Below are 26995 nucleotides of genomic sequence, written 5' to 3' on the forward strand. Positions count from 1 at the left end.
TATATTTGTTGTATATATGTATGTTGCATGCACGTGGTATATATGTAGTATGCATGTAGTATATATGTAGTTTGCATGTTGCATGCATGTGGTATATATGTAGCATGTATGTATGTTGCATGCATGTAGTATGCATGTTACATGTAGTATATATGTATGTTGCATGCATGCAGTATATACAGCGGGGCAAAAAAGTATTTAGTCAGTCAGCAATAGTGCAAGTTCCACCACTTAAAAAGATGAGAGGCGTCTGTAATTTACATCATAGGTAGACCTCAACTATGGGAGACAAACTGAGAAAAAAAAATCCAGAAAATCACATTGTCTGTTTTTTTTTCATTTTATTTGCATATTATGGTGGAAAATAAGTATTTGGTCAGAAACAAAATTTAATCTCAATACTTTGTGATATATCCTTTGTTGGCAATGACAGAGGTCAAACGTTTTCTGTAAGTCTTCACAAGGTTGCCACACACTGTTGTTGGTATGTTGGCCCATTCCTCCATGCAGATCTCCTCTAGAGCAGTGATGTTTTTGGCTTTTCGCTTGGCAACACGGACTTTCAACTCCCTCCAAAGGTTTTCTATAGGGTTGAGATCTGGAGACTGGCTTAGCCACTCCAGGACCTTGAAATGCTTCTTACGAAGCCACTCCTTCGTTGCCCTGGTGGTGTGCTTTGGATCATTGTCATGTTGAAAGACCCAGCCACGTTTCATCATCAATGCCCTTGCTGATGGAAGGAGGTTTGCACTCAAAATCTCACGATACATGGCCCCATTCATTCTTTCATGTACCCGGATCAGTCGTCCTGGCCCCTTTGCAGAGAAACAGCCCCAAAGCATGATGTTTCCACCACCATGCTTTACAGTAGGTATGGTGTTTGATGGATGCAACTCAGTATTCTTTTTCCTCCAAACACGACAAGTTGTGTTTCTACCAAACAGTTCCAGTTTGGTTTCATCAGACCATAGGACATTCTCCCAAAACTCCTCTGGATCATCCAAATGCTCTCTAGCAAACTTCAGACGGGCCCGGACATGTACAGGCTTAAGCAGTGGGACACGTCTGGCACTGCAGGATCTGAGTCCATGGTGGCGTAGTGTGTTACTTATGGTAGGCCTTGTTACATTGGTCCCAGCTCTCTGCAGTTCATTCACTAGGTCCCCCCGCGTGGTTCTGGGATTTTTGCTCACCGTTCTTGTGATCATTCTGACCCCACGGGGTGGGATTTTGCGTGGAGCACCAGATCGAGGGAGATTATCAGTGGTCTCTACAATTTTGTTTCTGGTGTCCTTTGACTGCTCTTTGGTCTTCACCATAGTGGAGTTTGGAGTCAGACTGTTTGAGGGTGTGCACAGGTGTCTTTTTATACTGATAACAAGTTTAAACAGGTGCCATTACTACAGGTAATGAGTGGAGGAAAGAGGAGACTCTTAAAGAAGAAGTTACAGGTCTGTGAGAGCCAGAAATCTTGATTGCTTGTTTCTGACCAAATACTTATTTTCCACCATAATATGCAAATAAAATGAAAAAAAAAACAGACAATGTGATTTTCTGGATTTTTTTTTCTCAGGCTGGTTTCACGTTAGCGCATTTTCAGCGCGCGCACGGCCGGGGGTAGCTCTGCCCCCGAGCCGGCTCTCTGCCCGGCGTGCCCGCCCCTTGCTTGTAGCGCCGCCTACTAGCGGACAGCGGCGCCTGCGATCGGCGCACCCTATCTTTAGCATAGGGTGCGCAGATCGTGCGCAGGCCGTGCGCTAGTTGCGCTTTGACCTGCGCTGCGCACTTTTGACGGTGCGCCGTGCGCGCCAAAATCCGAAAAGTTTGATTTTGGCGCGCACGGCGCACCGTCAAAAGTGCGCAGCGCAGGTCAAAGCGCAACTAGCGCACGACCTGCGCACGATCTGCGCACCCTATGCTAAAGATAGGGTGCGCCGATCGCAGGCGCCGCTGTCCGCTAGTAGGCGGCGCTACAAGCAAGGGGCGGGCACGCCGGGCAGAGAGCCGGCTCGGGGGCGGAGCTACCCCCGGCCGTGCGCGCGCTGAAAATGCGCTAATGTGAAACCAGCCTTAGTTTGTCTCCCATAGTTGAGGTCTACCTATGATGTAAATTACAGACGCCTCTCATCTTTTTAAGTGGTGGAACTTGCACTATTGCTGACTGACTAAATACTTTTTTGCCCCACTGTATGTAGTATGTATGTTGCATGTAGTATATATGTAGTATATATGTATGTTGCATGCATGTAGTATATATGTGGTATATATGCAGTATGCATGTTGCATGCATGTGGTATATATGTAGTATATATGTATGTTGCATGCATGTAGTATATATGTGGTATATATGCAGTATGCATGTTGCATGCATGTGGTATATATGTAGTATGTATGTATGTTGCATGCATGTAGTATGTATGTAGCATGTATGTAGTATGTATTTTTTTTTTTTTTTTACATTCAACACATAGGCCGGATGATGGGACTACTACTGTCCCATCATTGGCTAATGTGTCAATCACCGTCATGGTAGCAGGCATCGCCCGATGGGACTTGTAGTCCCATCGGACGATCCTGCACAGACCCCCGCAGCCTGCTCAGACCCCCGGACAGTCGGTATAGACCACCGGCAGGCCGGCACAGCCCCCCGGCAGGCCGGTACAGACCCCCGCACTGTCGGTACAGACCACCAGCAGGCCAGCACAGCCCCCCGGCAGGCCGGTACAGACCCCCGGCAGGCCGGTACAGACCCCCGGCAGGCCGCTCAGACCCCCGGACAGTCGGTACAGACCACCGGCAGGCCGGCACAGCCCCCCCGGCAGGCCGGTACAGACCCCCGGCAGTCCGCTGAGACCCCCGGACAGTCGGTACAGACCACCGGCAGGCCGGCACAGCCCCCCGGCAGGCCGGTACAGACCCCCGCAGCCTGCACAGACCCCCGGACAGTCAGTACAGACCCCCGGCAGGCCGGCAAAGCCCCCCGGCAGGCCGGTACAGACCCCCCGGGCAGTCGGCACAGACCCCCGGACAGTCGGCACAGACCCCCGGTATATGTGGTATATATGTAGTATGCATGTTGCATGTATGTAGTATATATGTGGTATATATGTAGTTTGCATGTTGCCTGCATGTAGTATATATGTGGTATATATGTAGTATGCATGTTGCATGCATGTAGTATACACTCACTGGCCACTTTATTAGGTACACCTGTCCAACTGTGTGTTAAGACTTAATTTCTAATCAGCCAATCACATGGCGGCAACTCAGTGCATTTAGGCATGTAGACATGGTCAAGACAATCTCCTGCAGTTCAAACCGAGCATCAGTATGGGGAAGAAAGGTGATTTGAGTGCCTTTGAACGTGGCATGATTGTTGGTGCCAGAAGGGCTGGTCTGAGTATTTCAGAAACTGCTGATCTACTGGGATTTTCACGCACAACCATCTCTAGGGTTTACAGAGAATGGTCCGAAAAAGAAAAAAAATCCAGTGAGCGGCAGTTCTGTGGCCGGAAATGCCTTGTTGATGCCAGAGGTCAGAGGAGAATGGGCATACTGGTTCGAGCTGATAGAAAGGCAACAGTGACTCAAATTGCCACCCGTTACAACCAAGGTAGGCAGAAGAGCATCTCTGAACGCACAGTGCGTCGAACTTTGAGGCAGATGGGCTACAGCAGCAGAAGACCACACTGGGTACCACTCCTCTCAGCTAAGAACAGGCATCTGATGGCTACTTTCAGCAGGATAATGCGCCATGTCATAAAGCTCGAATCATCTCAGATTGGTTTCTTGAACATGACAATGAGTTCACTGTACTCAAATGGCCTCCTCAGTCACCAGATCTCAATCCAATAGAGCATCTTTGGGATGTGGTGGAACGGGAGATTCGCATCAGGGATGTGCAGCCGACAAATCTGCGCCAACTGTGTGATGCCATCATGTCAATATGGTCCAAAATCTCTGAGGAATGCTTCCAGCACCTTGTTGAATCTCTGCCACGAAGAATTGAGGCAGTTCTGAAGGCAAAAGGGGGTCCAACCCGTTACTAGCATGGTGTACCTAATAAAGTGGCCAGTGAGTGTATATGTGGTATATATGTAGTATGCATGTTGCATGCATGTGGTATATATGCAGTATGTATGTATGTTGCATGTATGTAGCATGTATGTAGTATGTACAGTATGTAGCATGTAGTATGTATTTTTTTTTTTTTTTTTTACATTCAACACATAGGCCGGATGATGGGACTACTACTGTCCCATCATTGGCTAATGTGTCAATCACCGTCATGGTAGCAGGCATCGCCCGATGGGACTTGTAGTCCCATCGGACAATCCTGCACAGACCCCCGCAGCCTGCTCAGACCCCCGGACAGTCGGTATAGACCACCGGCAGGCCGGCACAGCCCCCCGGCAGGCCGGTAGACTCCCGCAGCCTGCACAGACCCCCGCACAGTCGGTACAGACCCCCGGCAGTCCGCTGAGACCCCCGGACAGTCGGTACAGACCACCGGCAGGCCGGTACAGACCCCCGCAGCCTGCACAGACCCCCGGACAGTCAGTACAGACCCCCGGCAGGCCGGCAAAGCCCCCCGGCAGGCCGGTACAGACCCCCGGGCAGTCGGCACAGACCCCCGGACAGTCGGCACAGACCCCCGGTATATGTGGTATATATGTAGTATGCATGTTGCATGTATGTAGTATATATGTAGTTTGCATGTTGCCTGCATGTAGTATATATGTGGTATATATGTAGTATGCATGTTGCATGCATGTAGTATATATGTGGTATATATGTAGTATGCATGTTGCATGCATGTGGTATATATGCAGTATGTATGTATGTTGCATGTACGTAGCATGTATGTAGTATGTATGTAGCATGTAGTATGTATTTTTTTTTTTTACATTCAACACATAGGCCGGATGATGGGACTACTACTGTCCCATCATTGGCTAATGTGTCAATCACCGTCATGGTAGCAGGCATCGCCCGATGGGACTTGTAGTCCCATCGGACAATCCTGCACAGACTCCCGCAGCCTGCTCAGACCCCCGGACAGTCGGTATAGACCACCGGCAGGCCGGCACAGCCCCCCGGCAGGCCGGTAGACCCCCGCAGCCTGCTCAGACCCCCGGACAGTCGGTACAGACCACCGGCAGGCCGGCACAGCCCCCCGGCAGGCCGGTACAGACCCCCGGCAGGCCGCTCAGACCCCCGGACAGTCGGTACAGGCCACCGGCAGGCCGGCACAGCCCCCCGGCAGGCCGGTACAGACCCCCGCAGCCTGCACAGACCCTTGGACAGTCGGTACAGACCACCGGCAGGCCGGCACAGCCCCCCGGGCAGTCGGCACAGACCCCCGGTATATGTGGTATATATGTAGTATGCATGTTGCATATATGTGGTATATAAGTAGTATGCATGTTGCATGCATGTAGTATATATGTGGTATATATACAGTATGCATGTTGCATGCATGTGGTATATATGCAGTATGTATATATGTTGCATGTATGTAGTATGTATGTAGCATGTAGTATGTATGTAGTATGTATTTTTTTTTCTCACATTCAACACATAGGCCGGATGATGGGACTACTACTGTCCCATCATTGGCTAATGTGTCAATCACCGTCATGGTAGCAGGCATCGCCCGATGGGACTTGTAGTCCCATCGGACGATGCCTGCACAGACCCCCGCAGCCTGCACAGACCCCCGGACAGTCGGCACAGCCCCCCGGCAGTCCAGCACAGCCCCCCGGCAGTCCGCACAGACCCCCGGGCAGTCGGCACAGACCCCCGGCAGGCCGGCACAGCTCCCCGGCAGGCCGGTACAGACCCCCCGGCAGGCCGGTCAGACCCCCGGACAGTCGGTACAGACCACCGGCAGGCCGGCACAGCCCCCCGGCAGGCCGGTACAGCCCCCCGGCAGTCCGCACAGACCCCCGGGCAGTCGGCACAGCCCCCCGGCAGGCCGGTACAGACCCCCGGGCAGTCGGCACAGACCCCCGGTATATGTGGTATATATGCAGTATGCATGTTGCATGCATGTAGTATATATGTGGTATATAAGTAGTATGCATGTTGCGTGCATGTAGTATATATGTGGTATATAAGTAGTATGCATGTTGCGTGCGTGTAGTATATATGTGGTATATATGCAGTATGCATGCTGCATGCATGTGGTATATATGAAGTATGTATATATGTTGCATGTATGTAGCATGTATGTAGTATGTATGTAGTTTTTTTTTTTTCTTACATTCAACACATAGGCCGGATGATGGGACTACTACTGTCCCATCATTGGCTAATGTGTCAATCACCGTCATGGTAGCAGGCATCGCCCGATGAGACTTGTAGTCCCATCGGACGATGCCTGCACAGACCCCCGCAGCCTGCACAGACCCCCGGACAGTCGGCACAGCCCCCCGGCAGGCCAGCATAGCCCCCCGGCAGGCCGGTACAGACCCCCGGCAGTCCGCACAGATCCCCGGGCAGTCGGCACAGACCCCCGGGCAGTCGGCACAGACCCCCGGCAGGCCGGTACAGACCCCCCGGCAGGCCGGTATAGACCCCCGGCAGGCCGCTCAGACCCCCGGACAGTCGGTACAGACCACCGGCAGGCCGGCAAGGCCCCCCGGCAGGCCGGTACAGACCCCCGCGGCCTGCACAGCCCCCCGGCAGGCCGGTACAGACCCCCGGCAGTCCGCACAGACCCCCGGCAGGCCGGTACAGACCCCCGGCAGTCTGCACAGACCCCCGGCAGTCTGCACAGACCCCCGGGCAGTCGGCACAGCCCCCCGGCAGGCCGGTACAGACCCCCGGCAGTCCACTCAGACCCCCGGACAGTCGGTACAGACCCCCGCAGCCTGCACAGACCCCCGTACAGTCGGTACAGCCCCCCTGCAGGCCGGTACAGACCCCCGGGCAGTCGGCACAGACCCCCGGTATATGTGGTATATATGTAGTATGCATGTTGCATGCATGTAGTATATATGTGGTATATATGTAGTATGCATGTTGCATGCATGTAGTATATATGTGGTATATATGTTGTATGCATGTTGTATATATGCAGTGTGGATGGATGTTGCATGCATGTAGTATATATGTTGCATGTATGTAGCATGTATGTAGTATGTATGTATTTTTTTTTTCCTTACATTCAACACATAGGCCGGATGATGGGACTACTACTGTCCTATCATTGGCTAATGTGTCAATCACCGTCATGGTAGCAGGCATCGCCCGATGGGACTTGTAGTCCCATCGGACGATGCCTGCACAGACCCCCGCAGCCTGCACAGACCCCCGGACAGTCGGCACAGCTCTCCGGCAGGCCAGCACAGCCCCCCGGTAGGCCGGTACAGACCCCCGACAGTCGGCACAGCCCCACGGCAGGCCGGCACAGCTCCCCGGCAGGCCGGTACAGACCCCCCCGGCAGGCCGGTATAGACCCCCGGCAGTCCGCTCAGACCCCCGGACAGTCGGTACAGACCACCGGCAGGCCGGCAAGGCCCCCCGGCAGGCCGGTACAGACCCCCGCGGCCTGCACAGCCCCCCGGCAGGTCGGTACAGACCCCCGGCAGGCCGGTACAGACCCCCGGCAGTCTGCACAGACCCCCTGCAGTCCGCACAGACCCCCGGGCAGTCGGCACAGCCCCCCGGCAGGCCGGTACAGACCCCCGGCAGTCCACTCAGACCCCCGGACAGTCGGTACAGACCACCGGCAGGCCGGTACAGACCCCCGCAGCCTGCACAGACCCCCATACAGTCGGTACAGCCCCCCTGCAGGCCGGTACAGACCCCCGGGCAGTCGGCACAGACCCCCGGTATATGTGGTATATATGTAGTATGCATGTTGCATGCATGTAGTATATATGTGGTATATATGTAGTATGCATGTTGCATGCATGTAGTATATATGTGGTATATATGTTGTATGCATGTTGTATATATGCAGTGTGGATGGATGTTGCATGCATGTAGTATATATGTTGCATGTATGTAGCATGTATGTAGTATGTATGTATTTTTTTTTTTCTTACATTCAACACATAGGCCGGATGATGGGACTACTACTGTCCTATCATTGGCTAATGTGTCAATCACCGTCATGGTAGCAGGCATCGCCCGATGGGACTTGTAGTCCCATCGGACGATGCCTGCATAGACCCCCGCAGCCTGCACAGACCCCCAGACAGTCGGCACAGCTCTCCGGCAGGCCAGCACAGCCCCCCGGTAGGCCGGTACAGACCCCCGGCAGTCGGCACAGCCCCACGGCAGGCCGGCACAGCTCCCCGGCAGGCCGGTACAGACCCCCGGCAGTCCGCTCAGACCCCCGAACAGTCGGTACAGACCACCGGCAGGCCGGCACAGCCCCCTGGCAGGTCGGTACAGACCCCCGCAGCCTGCACAGCCCCCCGGGAGGCCGGTACAGACCCCCGGCAGTCCGCACAGACCCCCGGGCAGTTGGAACAGACCCCCGGGCAGTCGGCACAGCCTCCCGGCAGGCCGGTACAGACCCCCGGCAGTCCGATCAGAACCCCGGACAGTCGGTACAGACCACCGGCAGGCCGCACAGAACCCCGAGTCGGTACAGACCACCGGCAGGCCGGCACAGCCCCCCGGCAGTCCGCACAGACCCCCGGGCAGTCGGTGCAGACCACCGGCAGGCCGGCACAGCCCCCCGCAGCCTGCACAGACACCCGGACAGTCGGTACAGACCACCGGCAGTCCGCACAGACCCCCGGAAGGTCCGTATACCCCCCCGAGAGGCTGTACAAGGACAGAAAAGGGTTTTTCTTATTCCGATACCGGAAGTCCCATAGACTTGAATGGGACTTCCGGTATCGGAATCGGCGATACCCGATACTTTTTTCGTATCGGGCCGATACCATCTGATACGATATTTTAGGGTATCGGATGGTAGCGCTCAACACTATGCAATACAAATGCTGAGGAATACCTAAGCATTGCATATATGGTTTTACATAGGATTACTGCTATACTTACTATATACATTGAGCTCCTCCAATGACATGATAACCTCTAGACAAGACACTTATCTCTTCTGGGCATAGGCCTCTACAATGATCTCAGAGAAGCAGGATCCAGCTGTGCTGGGCTTTAATTAACACTACTGTTTGACAGGTGGGGGGACACATGACCAAGATGGAAGTAGTTGTACCCCTATGGCCTGTTTCACACTTCAGTTTTTTTGAGTCAGGTAAAATCCGCCAAAATAGCGGAAAGTGGATCCGTTGCTAACTGATGTGAACGGATGCCACTGGACCGTTATTTTGATGGATCCGTTGAATGAAGACGTTTAAAGGAACCGCTGGCGAGAGAGATAGAGAGAGATGATTTTAGGGTTAAATTTCCGCCCGACTTCCTTTCTCTGGGCATGCGCTCTAGAAAATGCGGATCCTGCAGCAAAAAAAACGTTGCAGGGTCCGTCCGGGCATGTCGGCGGACGCCAAAAATTTGGCGGATCCGCAAAAAAACGGATCCAACGGATGGCCATCCGTCAAGATCCGCCGGTAATGCAAATCAATGGGGAAAAAAACGGATCCACCAAAAAAAATGTCAGATCTGTTTTTTTTCTTTGCAAAATGGCGGATTTTGACTGGTCAAAAACGGAAGTGTGAAACAATCCTAACCGTGCAGTGCAGGCAACAAATTGTTCATCCGGAACAACCTTGCAGATGCAAGCTGCTATGACGGCAAAACAGAGAATCACTGGCCTCCACCAGTGTAGGCCTGTGGCTGACCACCATTGGCGGCAGAGCCAGCGGCTGTTATGGGAGACCTGTGAGTCAGCACCAGGACCCCCGTCTGTCATCACATAGCAAGGCAATGTGGGGCCCATTTTAATCCCTGGAGGACTATTTGTGGCCCATTATACTGTACTAGAGATGCAACTATGGTGAGAGATTGCATCACTGCTAACTGGATGGAGTGATGGGAACAGCCATTGTTTGCAGATAGTTAAATGTCTCTGGAGTAGCCATTAAACAAGTACTGAAACCGTTATTCTAGCATATGAATATAATGCATGAATCCGCCATGCCAGCAGCCTGAGTGGTCGGAGGAAGAGCAGGCTCTAGACCGCAACATTCCACTAGGCCCCATTTCCATGGTAACCCTGGACTTTCCCGCTACCGCGTCCCAGGGCCGGGTCACGTGACGGCTTCCCGCCTGTAGTCCGCATGACGTCAGACGCCGAGTTCCGAGCAGGAGGGCTGAGTAGTGTAGAGAAGCCGCCATGATGCTGAGGAGAGTAACGGTCGAGCTGACAAGATTATCAGCAGCGCAACTCAATGGGAGGTTCACAATCGGCACAGGAGTGTCAGATATGAACCTGCTGAGGTCCCGGACTGTGGTGGCCACTGGAGATGCTCGAGAAAAGGGCAGCAAGGGGTAAGTGAGGTGAAATGATACCAGCATGGCTTCTTCACAGACTGTCTCAATGGGGTGCTGAGAAATGTGGTTTCATATAATGCGGAGTGAAGGGGGCGACTGGTCATACTGGTGTGTGTGGGGTGACTGGTAATAGTGGGGTGTGGGGGGGTGACTGGTAATACTGGGGCGACTGGTAATAGTGGGGTGGGTGTGTGTGGGGGGGGTGACTGGTAATAGTGGGGTGGGTGTGTGTGGGGGGGGTGACTGGTAATAGTGGTGTGGGTGTGTGGGGGGGTGACTGGTAATAGTGGGGTGGGTGTGTGTGGGGGGGGGTGACTGGTAATAGTGGGGTGGGTGTGTGTGGGGGGGGGTGACTGGTAATAGTGGGGTGGGTGTGTGTGGGGGGGGGTGACTGGTAATAGTGGGGTGGGTGTGTGTGGGGGGGGGTGACTGGTAATAGTGGGGTGGGTGTGTGTGGGGGGGGGGTGACTGGTAATAGTGGGGTGGGTGTGTGTGTGGGGGGGGGGTGACTGGTAATAGTGGGGTGGGTGTGTGTGGGGGGGGGTGACTGGTAATAGTGGGGTGGGTGTGTGTGGGGGGGGGGTGACTGGTAATAGTGGGGTGGGTGTGTGTGGGGGGGGGGTGACTGGTAATAGTGGGGTGGGTGTGTGTGGGGGGGGGGTGACTGGTAATAGTGGGGTGGGTGTGTGTGGGGGGGGGGTGACTGGTAATAGTGGGGTGGGTGTGTGTGGGGGGGGGGTGACTGGTAATAGTGGGGTGGGTGTGTGTGGGGGGGGGGTGACTGGTAATAGTGGGGTGGGTGTGTGTGGGGGGGGGGTGACTGGTAATAGTGGGGTGGGTGTGTGTGGGGGGGGGGTGACTGGTAATAGTGGGGTGGGTGTGTGTGGGGGGGGGGTGACTGGTAATAGTGGGGTGGGTGTGTGTGGGGGGGGGGTGACTGGTAATAGTGGGGTGGGTGTGTGTGGGGGGGGGGTGACTGGTAATAGTGGGGTGGGTGTGTGTGGGGGGGGGGGTGACTGGTAATAGTGGGGTGGGTGTGTGTGGGGGGGGGGTGACTGGTAATAGTGGGGTGGGTGTGTGTGGGGGGGGGGGTGACTGGTAATAGTGGGGTGGGTGTGTGTGGGGGGGGGGTGACTGGTAATAGTGGGGTGGGTGTGTGTGGGGGGGGGGTGACTGGTAATAGTGGGGTGGGTGTGTGTGGGGGGGGGGTGACTGGTAATAGTGGGGTGGGTGTGTGTGGGGGGGGGGTGACTGGTAATAGTGGGGTGGGTGTGTGTGGGGGGGGGGTGACTGGTAATAGTGGGGTGGGTGTGTGTGGGGGGGGGGGTGACTGGTAATAGTGGGGCGACTGGTAATAGTGGGGGGGGGTGACTGGTAATAGTGGGGTGGGTGTGTGGGGGGGGTGACTGGTAATAGTGGGGTGGGTGTGTGGGGGGGTGACTGGTAATAGTGGGGTGGGTGTGTGGGGGGGTGACTGGTAATAGTGGGGTGGGGGTGTGTGGGGGGTGACTGGTAATACTGGGGCGACTGGTAATAGTGGGGGGGGGGTGACTGGTAATAGTGGGGTGGGTGTGTGTGGGGGGGGTGACTGGTAATAGTGGGGTGGGTGTGTGTGTGGGGGGGTGACTGGTAATAGTGGGGTGGGGGTGTGGGGGGGTGACTGGTAATACTGGGGCGACTGGTAATAGTGGGGGGGGGTGACTGGTAATAGTGGGGTGGGTGTGTGGGGGGGTGACTGGTAATAGTGGGGTGGGGGTGTGTGGGGGGTGACTGGTAATAGTGGGGTGTGGGGGGGTGACTGGTAATACTGGGGCGACTGGTAATAGTGGGGGGGGGGTGACTGGTAATAGTGGTGTGGGTGTGTGGGGGGGTGACTGGTAATAGTGGTGTGGGTGTGTGGGGGGGTGACTGGTCGTACTGGGGTGGGTGTGGGGGGGGTGACTGGTCGTACTGGGGTGGGTGTGGGGGGGGTGACTGGTCGTACTGGGGTGGGTGTGGGGGGGGTGACTGGTCGTACTGGGGTGTGTGTGGGGGGGTGACTGGTCGTACTGGGGTGTGTGTGGGGGGGGTGACTGGTCGTACTGGGGTGTGTGTGTGTGGGGTGACTGGTCGTACTGGGGTGTGTGTGGGGGGGGTGACTGGTCGTACTGGGGTGTGTGTGTGGGGTGACTGGTATGTATATATATCTATAATATATAGCCACGGAAGGTTCAGATATCGGTCAGATGCCGGAGAGGGGCCTGGACTGTGAAGATTTCTTCTCTGTGCCAGTCGAAGGCTGTGAGCAGCTCCAGGCTTGGTAGACAGTCCGGCTGTAGCAGAGGACAGTTCCTGTGGACCATTGCTTCCACTGCAGGTGTATGGGATGGGGCTGTGCTTCATGGTATGGCGATGGCCAGTGTATATATCTTGTGACTCGCATATCTAGGACTTGGGGCCTAGCGGGAAATACCGGTGACCCCCGCTAGGGCCAGTGTAGCGATCACAGGAGCTTATGGAGACTGATGGGGACAGGCCTAGTACTGAGAGTGACACCTGTCAACACGTAAAGGCATGAACAGCCATTTAACTGCTAGAAAATAAGATCATTCATAACAGTGTATATAATAGGACACAGTGTCGGACTGGGGTGCCAAGGGCCCATTAGTAACATTGACTTTGGGGCCCACTTTTCACCTGCATACAAATAGTACACGACCATGGTTAACAAATTTACCTATATCTCTTTATAATAATAAATTGGGCAGTTTGGTTAATGAATGATGAGATGCTGCTTTTTTTCCTGAACAGAGTGAATTATGACAAGTCCTGCCCATACAGTAAGGTTGGGGGCCCTGATTTGCACAGGGGCCCCTGTTACCCTATGGGCTAGTTCGAGCCTGATAGAACATGTCATAGGTGTTATAGTGCTGTGCAATAATATACTGTAGTGACCCTGTTAGTGTAACCCGCCATATAGTGCTTACTTATATACACTTATACAATGATTTTTCTTTTTGTGCTAGTTAGATGGTGCTGGCTAACGTCCACCATCTCCTCACTGTCCGCACTGTTACATCCAAGTAACCTGCTCATATGTGGAAGGAAACCGGAGCACCCAGAGGAAACCCCCAAAAACTCTGGGCAGATGTAGTCCTTGGTGGGACCCAGTACTGTGCTGCCCATTCGCTGACATCACTCAGCACTGTCTGGCTGGTTATAATATAATATATGTCTCGGAGCACTATTATTTGGGCACCACATGCAGTGTTACTATGGTGGCGTTATATGGTCCCGGACTCTGTGGGACTGTCCCACATTAGTGGGCTACGCCACGAGCAGTATTCTGTGTGGGGGGCTGCCGCAGTGACTGTGCCTCTTTCTTGGCTTGGTGTTATTGGTGTTAGGCTTATCCCCCTTTTCCATACAGAATGTTAGGCTACGTGCACACACTGCGGAATGGGATGCGGATTTGGCCACGCGGATTTTGTAAAATCCGCAGGTCAAAAGACCTGCGGTTTGGCCCTGCGGTTTCACCATCTCCACAATGGTGGAGATAGGAAACCGCTGCGGAATCCGCAGAAAGAAATGGCATGTCAATTTCTGCGGTTTCAAAACCGCGTGGAAAAATCCGTACCGTCTGCACTGCGGTTTTTTATTCTCATAGGGAATAATGGTGTACTGTACACCGCAGCAAAAACTGCTGCGGATCCGCAGCGGCGAAATCCACTGCGGAACCGCAGCAGAATCCGCTGCGTGTGCACACACCCTTAGAGGTTTTGCTTCTCTCCTGTGCGGGCTGCTACCAGAGAGTAATAGCTGACTGGGGATGCCAGGATGCATAGGTGCATAGACACGCACCCGTATAGACGCGCACGCGCCCACACATCGGCACGCACACACACGCACCCATATATACACGCACATACATACGCACGCACCCATACGCACACATCCACACTAGAGTTGAGAGAAATGGGTCTGCCAGATTCATAAGTCGCCGACTTATGGCAAAGTCGGGTTTCGCCAGCTGAAAACCGACCACAGCATGAAGTCGGCCATGCGGTCGGCAAAACGAGCGCCAAAGTCGGATTTCCCAGAATGCTTGCACGTGACTTTTCTCTGCCACTGAGCAAGGACGTACACTGTGGGCAACGAGCTGACATGTCCGGAGGGGCAGAGAGAGATTTCGTGCAGTTTAACCCCTTCCCATGGGTGGTTTGCACGTTCATGACCGGGCCAATTTTTACAATTCTGACCACTGTCCCTTTATGAGGTAATAACTCTGAAACGCTTCCATGGATACCGGTGATTCTGACATTGTTTTCTTGTGACATATTGTACTTCATGTTAGTGGTAAAATTTCATTCATATAACTTACGTTTATTTGTGAAAAAAACGGATATTTGGCGAAAATTTTGAAAATTTCGCAATTTTCCAACTTTGAATTTTTATGCCCTTAAATCACAGAGATACGGCACACAAAAAACTTAAGTAACATTTCCCACATGTTTACTTTACATCCAGCGCAATTTTGGAACCAGAATTTTTTTTTGTTAGGAAGTTATAATGGTTAAAAGTTGACCAGCGATTTCTCTCACCCATGACAGCACCATGGACAGAGGGGATCCGCCCTTCAGGGACAGGAACCTACAGATAAAAAGGGCGGTACCTCTCCTCCGCTTTCAGTTGGGTTCCTGTCCCTGACGGGGGACCCACAGTACGGCGTACCTGCGTATCCAAGGAGAGTCCGGGGCCGGCCTGTCCGGTAATCGGCAGCGGGGAGGCCCCTGTCGCGGCGGGAACGGTGCCCGAAACCGCCACCGCTGGGGTTGATGCGGGCTGCCGGGTGAGCGGGGGGGGAGACGCCGGAGTCGCCGCTCCGGAAAGGAGATTGGGGCTCATCGGGACCCGGTGAAGCGCGGGCAGCGCCATGGTACAGAGAGTGCCAAGATGGCTGCTGCCCCGGAAGTAGAGGAGCGGCTTCCGGGTCCCGGAATCAGGCGCATGCGCAGGAGCGCGCTCCCCGACCAGCACGATGCAGGATGGGAGCGGTGATGTCACGCGGGCGGCAATTTTACAAAGGGTGAGGTGCAGAAACTCCTGGCTGGAAGCGATCCTAATAATGGAGGATAGCGACCAGCAACAGGAGCAGCATGCCAGGCAGCAGCTGAAGCAGCATCACCACCAACACCACCACTGACAAAAAGAGAGCCGTTCCAGCTGTCACTCCACGTGGCGTAGTACGTCAGCGGCAAGGAGCAAAACGCCACCAGGAGATCAGCCTATACAGGACCTGACTCCATCTCCCGAACCGAACCTGCAGCCGCGCACCTTTTTGGGGTAAGTAATCTTCGTGAATGTTCACCCTTGTAATACAATTCCTCTCCCTTATTAGGGAAAGAAGGCAAAAAAGAACAGGGAATGTCCCACTTGCACTAGACCCCTACCAGTATCATGGGAGAAAAAACTATGTGAGTCCTGCACAAAAGAAATTCTTTGTCAGGAGACTCCGGATTTCGCATCCGACCTAAGGGCCGCAATTAAATCAGAGGTTCAGAGTGCCCTCGAATCCCTTAAACATAGGGATAAAACGAGGAAGAAAGACACGGTGGAAACCTCCCATTCAGACTCTTCCACGTCGGGAGAAATTACGTCTAAAACCTCGGAATCAGGCTCCTCATCCTCAGACGAGGAAACAGGGGGGCGCCATTGTTTTCCCCTAGAAGATGTAGACAAACTAGTAAAAGCTGTAAGGTCTACCATGGGGGTATTGGACCCGAGGCCGGATAAAACAGTCCAGGACATAATGTTCGGTGGACTAGGCCAGAAAAGACGGAGAGTATTTCCGCTTAACGAAATTGTCAAGGGCCTAATCAAAAAAGAATGGGACAAGCCAGATAGGACAAATACTACAGTCACTTCCCTTAAAAAAAAATATCCCTTTGAGGAGGAGGCATCCACGTCTTGGGATAGAGCCCCGAAACTCGATGTAGCAGTCGCTAATGCCTCAAAGAAATTCGCCCTTCCCTTTGAGGAAATGGGCACCCTCAGGGACCCCCTAGATAAAAAGGCGGATACCTTTCTAAAGGGGGCTTGGGAGTCGGCAGGCGGTAACCTCAGGCCAGCGATAGCGACGACATGCACCTCAAGAGCCCTAATGATATGGGTGGACCAACTTGAGAAACAGCTGTGGGAAGGGACACCAAGAGATAAGATCTTAGATTCTATCCCAGTAATAAGGGGAGCGGCTGCATTCCTAGCGGACTCATCGGCCGATTCAGTCAGGATATCGTCCAAAACAGCAGCACTTTCAAACGCGGCTCGAAGGACACTATGGCTTAAAAGTTGGCCAGGGGACCTACAGACCAAAATGAAGCTATGCTCAATCCCCTGTGAAGGGAAATTCCTTTTTGGGGAGACGTTAGATGCCATCCTCCAGAAAGCAGGAGACAAGAAAAAATGATTCCCAAATTTAGGGCCAGCGGCATTTAAGAGGCCCTTTCGAAATAAGTTTTTTCAGAGCAGACCACCGAGGGAACAAAAGTGGGATAACAAAAGAAGATATAGAGGCTTCTTCTTTAATAACTCTCCCCGAGACAAAAAGCCCTCCAAGTGACAGTACGCCCAGGGTGGGGGGAAGGTTAACCTTTTTTTCCTTCCAGCCTGGAGGACAATTTCAAACAACCCATGGATAGTAAACCTAATCCATGAGGGCCTAAGAATAGACTTTCTCTCTCTCCCGCCTAAACCTAATCCATGAGGGCCTAAGAATAGACTTTCTCTCTCTCCCGCCTCAAAAGTATGTAACAACACCGCTGAGATCCAGTACGCGAGAACAAGAAGCGCTAGAAAGCGAGGTCCTAGGCCTAGTAAAAAAGGAGTCCTCCAGGAGGTTCCCTTGCAGGATATGGGCAGAGGGTTCTACTCCCCTCTTTTTCTAGTAACCAAACCGGACGGCACCTTTCGTACAATTATAAATCTGAAAAAGCTAAACGAATGTCAGGTATCAGAGCTTCAAAATGGAGTAGATCAAGTCTACCACCAAAGTCCTGTTCCCAAACTGCTACATGACGGTGTTAGATCTCAGCGACGCCTATTTATCACGTCCCTATCCACGAAGACTCCAGAAAATATCTCAGGTTAGCCGTCTCAATAAAGGGCAAGGTGAAAGAATTCCAGTACAGAGCCCTGCCGTTCGGAATATCGATAGCCCCGTGGGTATTCACCAAAATAGTAGCGGAAATGATGGCTCATATAAGGGAACAAGACATAATAATCCCATATCTAGACGATTTCCTAATAGCAGGCAGCTCGGCTCAAAAATGCAGGGAACAGAGAGACAAGGTGATGAACACTCTCTACAAGGCCTAGGCTGGCTTCTAAATCTAAAGAAATCAAGATTGGAGCCCAGCAGGGTACAAGAATTCTTGGGACTAACACTAGACTCAAAAATTCAGGAGTGTCGCCTCCCAGACCACAAAAAGATCGCTCAAATTACAGCAAGAGCAATCCAAAATCCCTCTATAACACTAAGGAAGGCTATGTCACTGCTGGGTTCCCTATCTGCCTGCCTGCCAGCAGTTCATTGGGCTCAGTTACACACGAGAGATCTCCAGTGGGACGTATTGGCCAACCAGGTAGCAATAGAGGGACACCTAGAGGGTCGTATTACCCTAAATTCAAGAACTATTCATTCCCTAGCTTGGTGGGGAAACCAGGAAAATCTGTCCAAAGGGATCCCCTGGGTAACAAAGATAACACGCATAGTGACAACGGATGCCAGTCCCACGGGATGGGAAGCACACATGAACAACGAGGTGACTCAGAACGTGTGGGGAGATCAAGAACTAAAAGCCTCCTCAAATCAAAAAGAGCTTCTAGCAGTAGGCTATGCCCTGACACACTTCCTACCCCGGCTCCAGAATCGCCATGTCCGCATTCTTTCGGACAATTGAGTCACAGTGGCCTATATAAATCACCAGGGGGGAACCAGGTCCTAAGCCCTAATGGACACATCCGCCAAAATCCTCAAACTGGCAGAGGCAAACCTGCTATCTCTGACAGCCCTACACATCCGGGGTACAGAGAATCAAAGGGCAGACTTTCTGAGCCGCACCCAATTACGACAGGGGGAATGGGTACTAAAGTGGTCCATTTTTCAGCAGATTGTAAAAATGTGGGGGACCTCAGACATAGATCTGTTTGCCGATTTCAAAAACAAAACAGTAGACACCTTCTGCTCCCTAGATCCCAGGGGGAATCCTCTAGCTCTGGATGCGTTTATGCTCCCATGGACACAGAGTCTAACATATGCCTTTCCCCCAATAATGCTCATTCCAGAGGTCCTAAAGAAAGTCAGGGAGGACGGGGCAAGAATGATACTGATAGCCCCTTTCTGGCCCAAAAGAACCTGGTTTTCCTGGCTAAGAATGCTCTCAGTAACCGACCCATGGATCCTACCGGATCTCCCGGACCTGCTATCGCAGGGCCCAGTGTTACATCCTCAGGCACCGAACCTCCATTTAACAGCATGGAATTTAAGAGGGCACTGATGAGGGACAGGGGATTTTCAGAGAACCTAATAACTACACTACAAAAAAGTAGAAAATCGGTTACCATGAGAGCTTACTGCAGAACATGGAAAAAATTTCTATCCACTTCTAGGGCAAAGGTTCAGGACGGGGTTCAGATTGATAAGATCCTAGAATTTCTACAAAAGGGCCTAGAACAGGGTCTGGCGGTCAACACATTAAAAGTACAAATAGCGGCGTTAGGCGCCCTCTATAACCATGATGTGGCAGGTGACCCCTGGGTAGCATGGTTTATTAAAGCCGCAACCAGATCTAGGCCAATAGCTAGTCAAAGGTTAACGTCATGGGACCTGAATCTTGTACTTTCAACACTGACAGGCCCGCCGTTCGAACCAATTCACTCGGCACCCCTAAAAATCCTATCACTTAAAACGGTGCTTCTGGTGGCACTAACATCAGCTCGAAGAGTGAGCGATATTCAAGCCTTGTCAGCAAGGCCTCCTTTTACAAAAATTCTAGAGGATAGTCATCCTAAAACCTGACCCGGCCTATCTACCTAAAGTATCATCACATTTCCACAGGTCCCAAGAGTTAGTCCTTCCGTCCTTCTGCCCAAATCCAAAAAATGAGGAAGAAAAATTCCACACTTTAGATGTCAAAAGGTGCCAAGTACAGTACTTAGAGGCCACCAAAAAATGTAGGAAGGAAGGCTCTTTCTGTGTTTCCAGGGTCCTCGGAAGGGGCTCAAAGCATCCAAGAGTACCCTGGCAAGGTGGATAAGGGATGCGATTGCCCTGGCATATTCATCCAGCGGGAATACCATCCCAGAGGGGCTGAGAGCTCATTCCACAAGGGCAATGGCGACCTCATGGGCTGAAAGATCTGAGGTATCAATAGAACAAATCTGTAAGGCGGCCACCTGGTCATCACCTTCGACCTTTTTTAGGCACTATAGATTAGATCTAGCCTCTACATCTGACCTGACCTTCGGGAGAAGGGTCCTTCAGGCGGTGGTCCCTCCCTAAGATACCAATCTCTGAAATTCTCTCCGTGGTGCTGTCATGGGTGAGAGAGAATAGCTTAGTTACTCACCGATAACGGTGTTTCTTGGAACCCATGACAACACCCGCTTATTCCCCTCCCCTTCACGAGTATGGTGAGCACATTTTTACTGTTAGTAGAGTTTCCGTTTAGGCACGGTGCTTTGATAAATAAGCAGTATTATAATATTGTGTATATATTTCTGTTGTGTAACTAACCTGGAGACCCTCTGATGCTCTGTAACCAACTGAAGGTGGAGGAGAGGTACCGCCCTTTTTATCTGTAGGTTCCTGTCCTTGAAGGGCGGATCCCCTCTCTCCGTGGTGCTGTCATGGGTTCCGAGAAACACCGTTATCGGTGAGTAACTAAGCTATTCTCATTTTTACAACAACATTTTATTTTTAAGGACCACATCACATTTGAAGCCACTTTGAGGGGTCTATATGATAGAAAATACCCAAAAGTGACACCATTCTAAAAACTGCACCCCTCAAGGTGCTCAAAACCACATTCAAGAAGTTTATTAACCCTTCAGGTGCTTCACAGGAATTTTTTGAATATTTAAAAAAAAAAAAAAAAAAAAAATGAACTTTTAGCTTTTTTTCACAAAAAAAATAATTCAGGTTAATTTTTTTTATTTTACCAAGGGTAAAAGGAGAAATTGGACTGGAAAAGTTATTGTGCAGTTTGTCCTGAGTACGCTGATACCTGATATGTGGGGGGGGGGGGGGGGACCACTGTTAAGGCGCATGGCAGAGCTCAGAAGCGAAGGAGCGCCGTTTGACTTTTTCAATGCAAAATTGGCTGGAATTCTGATCGGACGCCATGTCACGTTTGGAGAGCCCCTGATGTACCTAAACAGTGGAAGCCCCCCACAAGTGACCCCATTTTGGAAACTAGACCCCCCAAGGAACTTATCTAGATATGTGGTGAGAACTTTGAACCCACAAGGGTTTCACAGAAGTTTATAATGTACAGCGGTACAATTAAAAAATTATATTTTTTCCACAAAAATGATCTTTTCACCCCTAATTCTTGCTTTCCCAAGGGTTACAGGACCCTAAAAGTTATTGTGCAATTTGTCCTGAGTACGGTGATAACCCATATGTGGGGGTAAATCACTATTTGGGCGCATGGCAGAGCTTGGAAGGGGAGCAGCGCCATTTGACTTTTTTGGCTGGAATTGAGATCGGACACAATGTCGCGTTTGGAAAGCCCCTGATGTACCTAAACAGAATCCCCCCAGAAGTGACCCCATTTTGGAAACTAGACCCCCTGAGGAACTTATCTAGGTGTGGTGAGCACTTTGAACTCCCCCAGTGCTTCACAGAAGTTTATAATGCCCGGGCGTGAAAATAAAATAATCGTATTTTTTCCACAAACATGATCATTTAGTCCCCAATTTTATTTTCCCAAGGGTACCAGGAGAAAATGGACCCCTAAAGTTGTCCAATTTGTCCTGAGTACACTGATACCCCATATGTGGGAGAAAACTACTGTATGGGCTCACGTCGGGACTCGGAAGGGAAGTAGTGACGTTTTGGAATGCAGACTTTGATGGAATGGTCTGCGGGTGTCATGTTGCCTTTGGAGAGCCCCTCATGTACCTAAACAGTGGAAACCCCCACAAATGACACCATTTTGGAAACTAGACCCCCTAAGGAGCTTATCTAGATGTGTGGTGAGCACTTTGAACCCCCAAGGGCTTCACTTAAGTTTATAATGCCCGGGTGTGAAAATAAATAAAAAAATCATATTTTTTCCCCACAAAAATTATATTTTTGCCCCCAATTTTTTATTTTCCTAAGGGCAACAGGAGAAATAGGACCCCAAAAGTTGTTTTGCAATTTGTCCTGAGTAGGGTGATACCCCATATGTTGGGGTAAAACACTGTTTGGACGCATGGCAGAGCTTGGAAGGGAAGGAGCACCATTTGACTTTTTCAACGCAGAATTGGCTGGAATTGAGATCAGACGCCATGTTGCATTTTGGAGAGCACCTGATGTGCCCAAACAGTGGAAACCCCCCAATTCTAACTCCAACCCTAACCCCAACACATCCCTAACCGTAATCTCAGCCCTAGCCCTAACCCTAGCCTTAACCCTAGCCCTAATGAGAAAATGGAAATAAATACATTTTTTAAATTTTATTATTTTTCCCTAACTAAGGGGGTGATAACGGGGGGTTTGATTTACTATTTATGGCGGTTTTTATTTTTGGCAGCTGTCACACGCTAAAAGACGCTTTTGTAAAAATAGTTTTTGCATCACCACATACTGAGAGCTATAATTTTTCCGTATTTTTACCCACTGAGTCATGTGAGGTCTTATTTTTTGCGGGATGAGTTGACGTTTTTATTGGTATCATGTTCGGGCACGTGACATCTTTTGATCGCTTTTTATTCTGATTTTTGGGACGCAGAATGAACAAAAACCAGCGTTTCATGAATTTCTTTTGGGGGGTGTGTTTATACCGTTCTGCGTGCGGTAAAATTGATAAAGCGGTTTTATTCTTCGGGTCGGTACGGTTACAGCGATACCTCATTTATGTTATTTTTTTATGTTTTGGCGCTTTTATGCAATAAAAACAATTTTATATAAAAAATAATTTTTTCATCGCTTTATTCTGCGAGCTATAACTTTTTTATTTTTTCTCTGATGCTGTGTGGCGGATCGTTTTTTGCGGGTCAAGATGACGTTTTCAGCGGTACCATGGATATTTATATGCGTCTTTTTGATCGCGCGTTATTGCACTTTGTTCGGCGGTATGATAATAAATCATTATTTTTTGCTTCGTTTTTTATTTTTTAAAGGGTTCGCTAAAGGGGTTAACTAATGGGACAGTTTTATAGGGCAGGTTGTTACGGACGCGGCGATAACAATTTTGTCTACTTTTATTATTTTTTTATTTCCAAAAAATGAATTTATTAGGGAATATTTTTTAATTTACTTAGAGATTTTTTTTTTTTTTTAAATTATTTTTACTTTTTTTTTTAACCTTATTAGGTTTTCCCAGAGGGGACATCACTGTCCTGTGACAGATTGCTGATCTGTCACATCACAGATCACTGTGACAGATCAGCAATCTGTCACAGGCAGTGTTCAGGTTTCCTCCTTGCCTGCGCTTTGCAGGCACTGAGGAAGCCAGCTCCCTGCAGGCCCCCCGAAGGTCTCCGTCGCCATCTTGGATCTGGGGACCTGCAGGGAAAGGGCCCCCCCGCAGCAGCGCTGCACATTGCGCTGCTGTGGGGTCTCAGTGAAGCACGGAGGGAGCACCCTCCCTGCCGATGCTTCCTTTTAACCCCTGGTACACCGCGATCGTGTTTAATCACGGTGTGCAAGGGGTTAACGTGTCGGGGGCGGTCCGTGACCGCCCCTGACACAGTGCCGGGTGTCAGCTGTGATAATCAGCTGACACCCGGCCGCGATCAGCGGCGCTCACCATGTGGGTGCCGCTGATCGCGCTAGACGTACTATCCCGTCCATTGGCATAGGGGCCCCGGGTCCCATGGATGGGATAGTACGTCTGATGTCAGAAAGGGGTTAAAAAAGCCGTCCGGCATGTTTACTGTCCTACACTCCCTGCCGACTTTGCTTCCCCATTGACTTGCATTTAGTTTCTTGTTTCTGTCGGACAATCGACTGTTCCCTATAGTTGGCCGATTTAGTTCGACTCGACTTTTGAGAATGTCGCACACATCCACGCACGCACATACATACACGCGTATGCATCCATACGCACCCATGCACGCATGTGTGCGCGCGCACACATCCGTACACGCGCGCACACACATCCATATACGCATCCACACACGCGCGCGCATCTGCACGCACGCATCCATACGCACGCACTGCTATGCACACACCCCATATACACACACACATACACACCCATATACACACCCCACACAGGTGTGGTATCACCTGACCTCGCCGGCCTTCCTTTTCATCCTTTTTATTCCCTCCTTTTTCTAACCTCTCAGAACTCAACTTATCCAATGGCAAAAGTGAGAAAATATCCACATACTCGTCTTTCCAAATTCTATCCTTCACCTCTTCTTAAGATGGGCGCCCAATGGCCCCGCAAAGCAAATGTAAACCCCCGTGCCCTGTCGTCTGATCGACTATTCTCCTCCTCCCCTGACGGCATTGTTTTGGACTGCCCTATGGCACTTTCTCTCTCACTAGCGCCCCCCCTCTGCGGAGTGTAAGGACTGGTCCATGCCGTAAGGTGTGCCGGGCCGGACCCTTCTAAGCGGTCAAGCATATTGTGTGCTTGTTAGCAATGTAATCAATTCATTGCTGGGTGAACTGGCGGTCGGTGTGTCAGGAATTGCGTATTATCTTGGTGTTTCCAGAGAAACCCCCACCCCCGCTAGATGGGCCTACTACCATGGACGAACAAAACACAGCCATAATTACCAGGCCGCCAGGGCGTTGATGTCCCTCCAGCCGTCCCAATTCTGGAATCCTCCACGTTGTCCTCCACATCAGTTTGGTCCTGGTCGGGATGCCACCGGGGTTCTGTGCTGCTTGTTTCGGAAGCCCTGAAAGGCCGTGTATCCGCTGATTGAAGACTTGGCCGCCCGGTTTCTCCTTCTCTCCACACCGGATATTGTTCCGGTAACGTGTTGCCTTCCCTGGTATGCCGCTGCCTGCTGGTCCCCCTATCCACCGGACGCCGCTGTTCCCCCGAGGGGCTTCTAGCGCGGCGCTGTGACCTAACGGGCATTTCTAATGACAGCCTTTGTGGGGCCCTGGTGATACGGGTGAGTATCCGGGGTCTACCATTTTCCCCCGGCATTGCCATGGCCAGCCCTCCCCTATGCAAAATTTGATCAGGCACCTCCCTGGTCGGCCTATCTCCTGGGGGCGTTTCTGAAAGACCCCGTAAACAAGATGGCGGCGCCTGTGACTGGCGCCTTGCTCTGCCGGGGGGGGGTCCTCGTGCTGTGGGGTTGTAGTGGGGGTGCGCCACTGTGCGTTCAACCCAGCGGGGGGCGCCGCTCCGTCGGCTCCTAGCGGCGCCGCCACCGCACAGTAAAGTCCCGGGACTGCTGCACTTGCGATCTCTTGCTCCTGGGGGGTCGCTGTCATGTGGTGCCTGCTCTGCGGGGGAGCCACTGTGCTGTGCTCCCTGCCTGTCGGAGCGTGAATCCTCCCCTTCTGTAATGCCCCCCGATGGACCCCGCTGTACTGAGGCCCTAAGCCCATTGCGCCCTCCTGCCGCCCGCCTACTATGGGACCCTGCTCCTGCTCTCCCGGGGGCTGAACGCCGGGACCTAATGGGAACCCCGCTGGTGCCTATGATTTTGTTTATGGAAGCCAGCCAGCCTGGAGGATGCAAACTGGCTGCCTGCTGAAGCTTCCCTAACAGCTCCTCCATACCGGTGAGTCCTACGGACGGCTTCTCGATGGGGTGGGTCCTGCTGTCCAGTCCTTCGGAGGTCAGAAAGGGCTTCGCTAGCCCTGCTCAATCCTTTTGTCTGCCTAGCCCCACCCCTCATCCTATGTCATATCCCCTTCCTCCAGACTCTTATCCCTCGTCTCATCTTATACCCCCCTCTAAGCTGTACCTGGTCGTCCCGCCCTCCCTGAGTCATGTCAGCCTCCCCCTACCACTTCGTTCCTATGTCCTGCTGATACATATCCATACACAGACGCGCGCACGCGTCCGTGCACACAGACGCGCGCACGCGTCCGTGCACACAGACGCGCGCACGCAGACTCGCGCACGCGTCCGTGCACACAGACTCGCGCACGCGTCCGTGCACACAGATGCGCGCAAGCACCCATAGACGCACGCACGCACGCACGCACCCATAGACGCACGCACGCACCCATAGACGCACGCACCCCGCAGACCCGTCCACGCACATCAATGTACACACACCCCATACAGTTGTTGCCAAAAGTATTGACACCCCTGCAATTTTGTCAGATAATACTCAGTTTCTTCCTGAAAATAATTGCAAACACAAATTCTTTGGTATTATCTTCATTTAGTTTGTCTTAAATAAAAAAACACAAAAAGAATTGTCCTAAAGCCAAATTGGATATAATTCCACACCAAACATAAGAGGGTGGACAAAAGTATTGTCACTGTTTGAAAAATCATGTGATGCTTCTCTAATTTGTGTAATTAACAGCACCTGTAACTTACCTGTGGCACCTAACAGGTGTTGGCAATAACTAAATCACACTTGCAGCCAGTTGACATGGATTAAAGTTGACTCAACCTCTGTCCTGTGTCCTTGTGTGTGCCACAATGAGCATGGAGAAAAGAAAGAAGACCAAAGAACTGTCTGAGGACTTGAGAAACCAAATTGTGAGGAAGCATGAGCAATCTCAAGGCTACAAGTCCATCTCCAAAGACCTGAATGTTCCTGTGTCTACCGTGCGCAGTGTCATCAAGAAGTTTAAAGCCCATGGCGCTGTGGCTAACCTCCCTAGATGTGGACGGAAAAGAAAAATTGACAAGAGATTTCAACGCAAGATTGTGCGGATGTTGGATAAAGAACATCGACTAACATCCAAACAAGTTAAAGCTGCCCTGCAGTCCGAGGGTACCACAGTGTCAACCCGTACTATCCGTCAGCATCTGAATGAAAAGGGACTATATGGTAGGAGACCCAGGAAAACCCCACTTCTTACCCCGAGACATAAAAAAGCCAGGCTGGAGTTTGCCAAAACTTACCTGAAAAAGCCTAAAATGTTTTGGGAGAATGTTCTCTGGTCAGATGAGACAAAAGTAGAGCTTTTTGGGCAAAGGCATCAACATAGAGTTTACAGGAGAGAAAAAGAGACATTCAAAGAATAAAACATGGTCCCTACAATCAAACATGGCGGAGGTTCCCTGATGTTTTGGGGTTGCTTTACTGCCTCTGGCACTGGACTGCTTGACCGTGTGCATGGCATTATGAAGTCTGAAGACTACCAACAAATTTTGCAGCATAATGTAGGGCCCAGTGTGAGAAAGCTGGGTCTCCCTCAGAGGTCATGGGTCTTCCA

At 51.5% G+C, this 26995-nt stretch overlaps 1 protein-coding gene across 1 annotated transcript in view; it reads left to right on the top strand.

Annotated features, from left to right (window-relative positions):
• The first annotated feature begins 10230 nt into the window (after positions 1 to 10230).
• LOC141082588 (uncharacterized) overlaps positions 10231 to 26995 on the top strand; it is a 321439-nt gene continuing 304674 nt past the window's right edge. Inside the window, exon 1 of the mRNA XM_073566570.1 lies at positions 10231 to 10428. Within this exon, the coding sequence (XP_073422671.1) occupies positions 10274 to 10428 (155 nt within the window). The 5' untranslated portion in view covers positions 10231 to 10273. The remainder of the gene's footprint in view (positions 10429 to 26995) is intronic.

The sequence above is a fragment of the Dendrobates tinctorius genome, unplaced genomic scaffold (genome assembly GCF_039654945.1).
Source record: "Dendrobates tinctorius isolate UK_male_01 unplaced genomic scaffold, ASM3965494v1 ptg000018l, whole genome shotgun sequence".
Taxonomy (NCBI): Eukaryota; Metazoa; Chordata; class Amphibia; order Anura; family Dendrobatidae; genus Dendrobates; species Dendrobates tinctorius.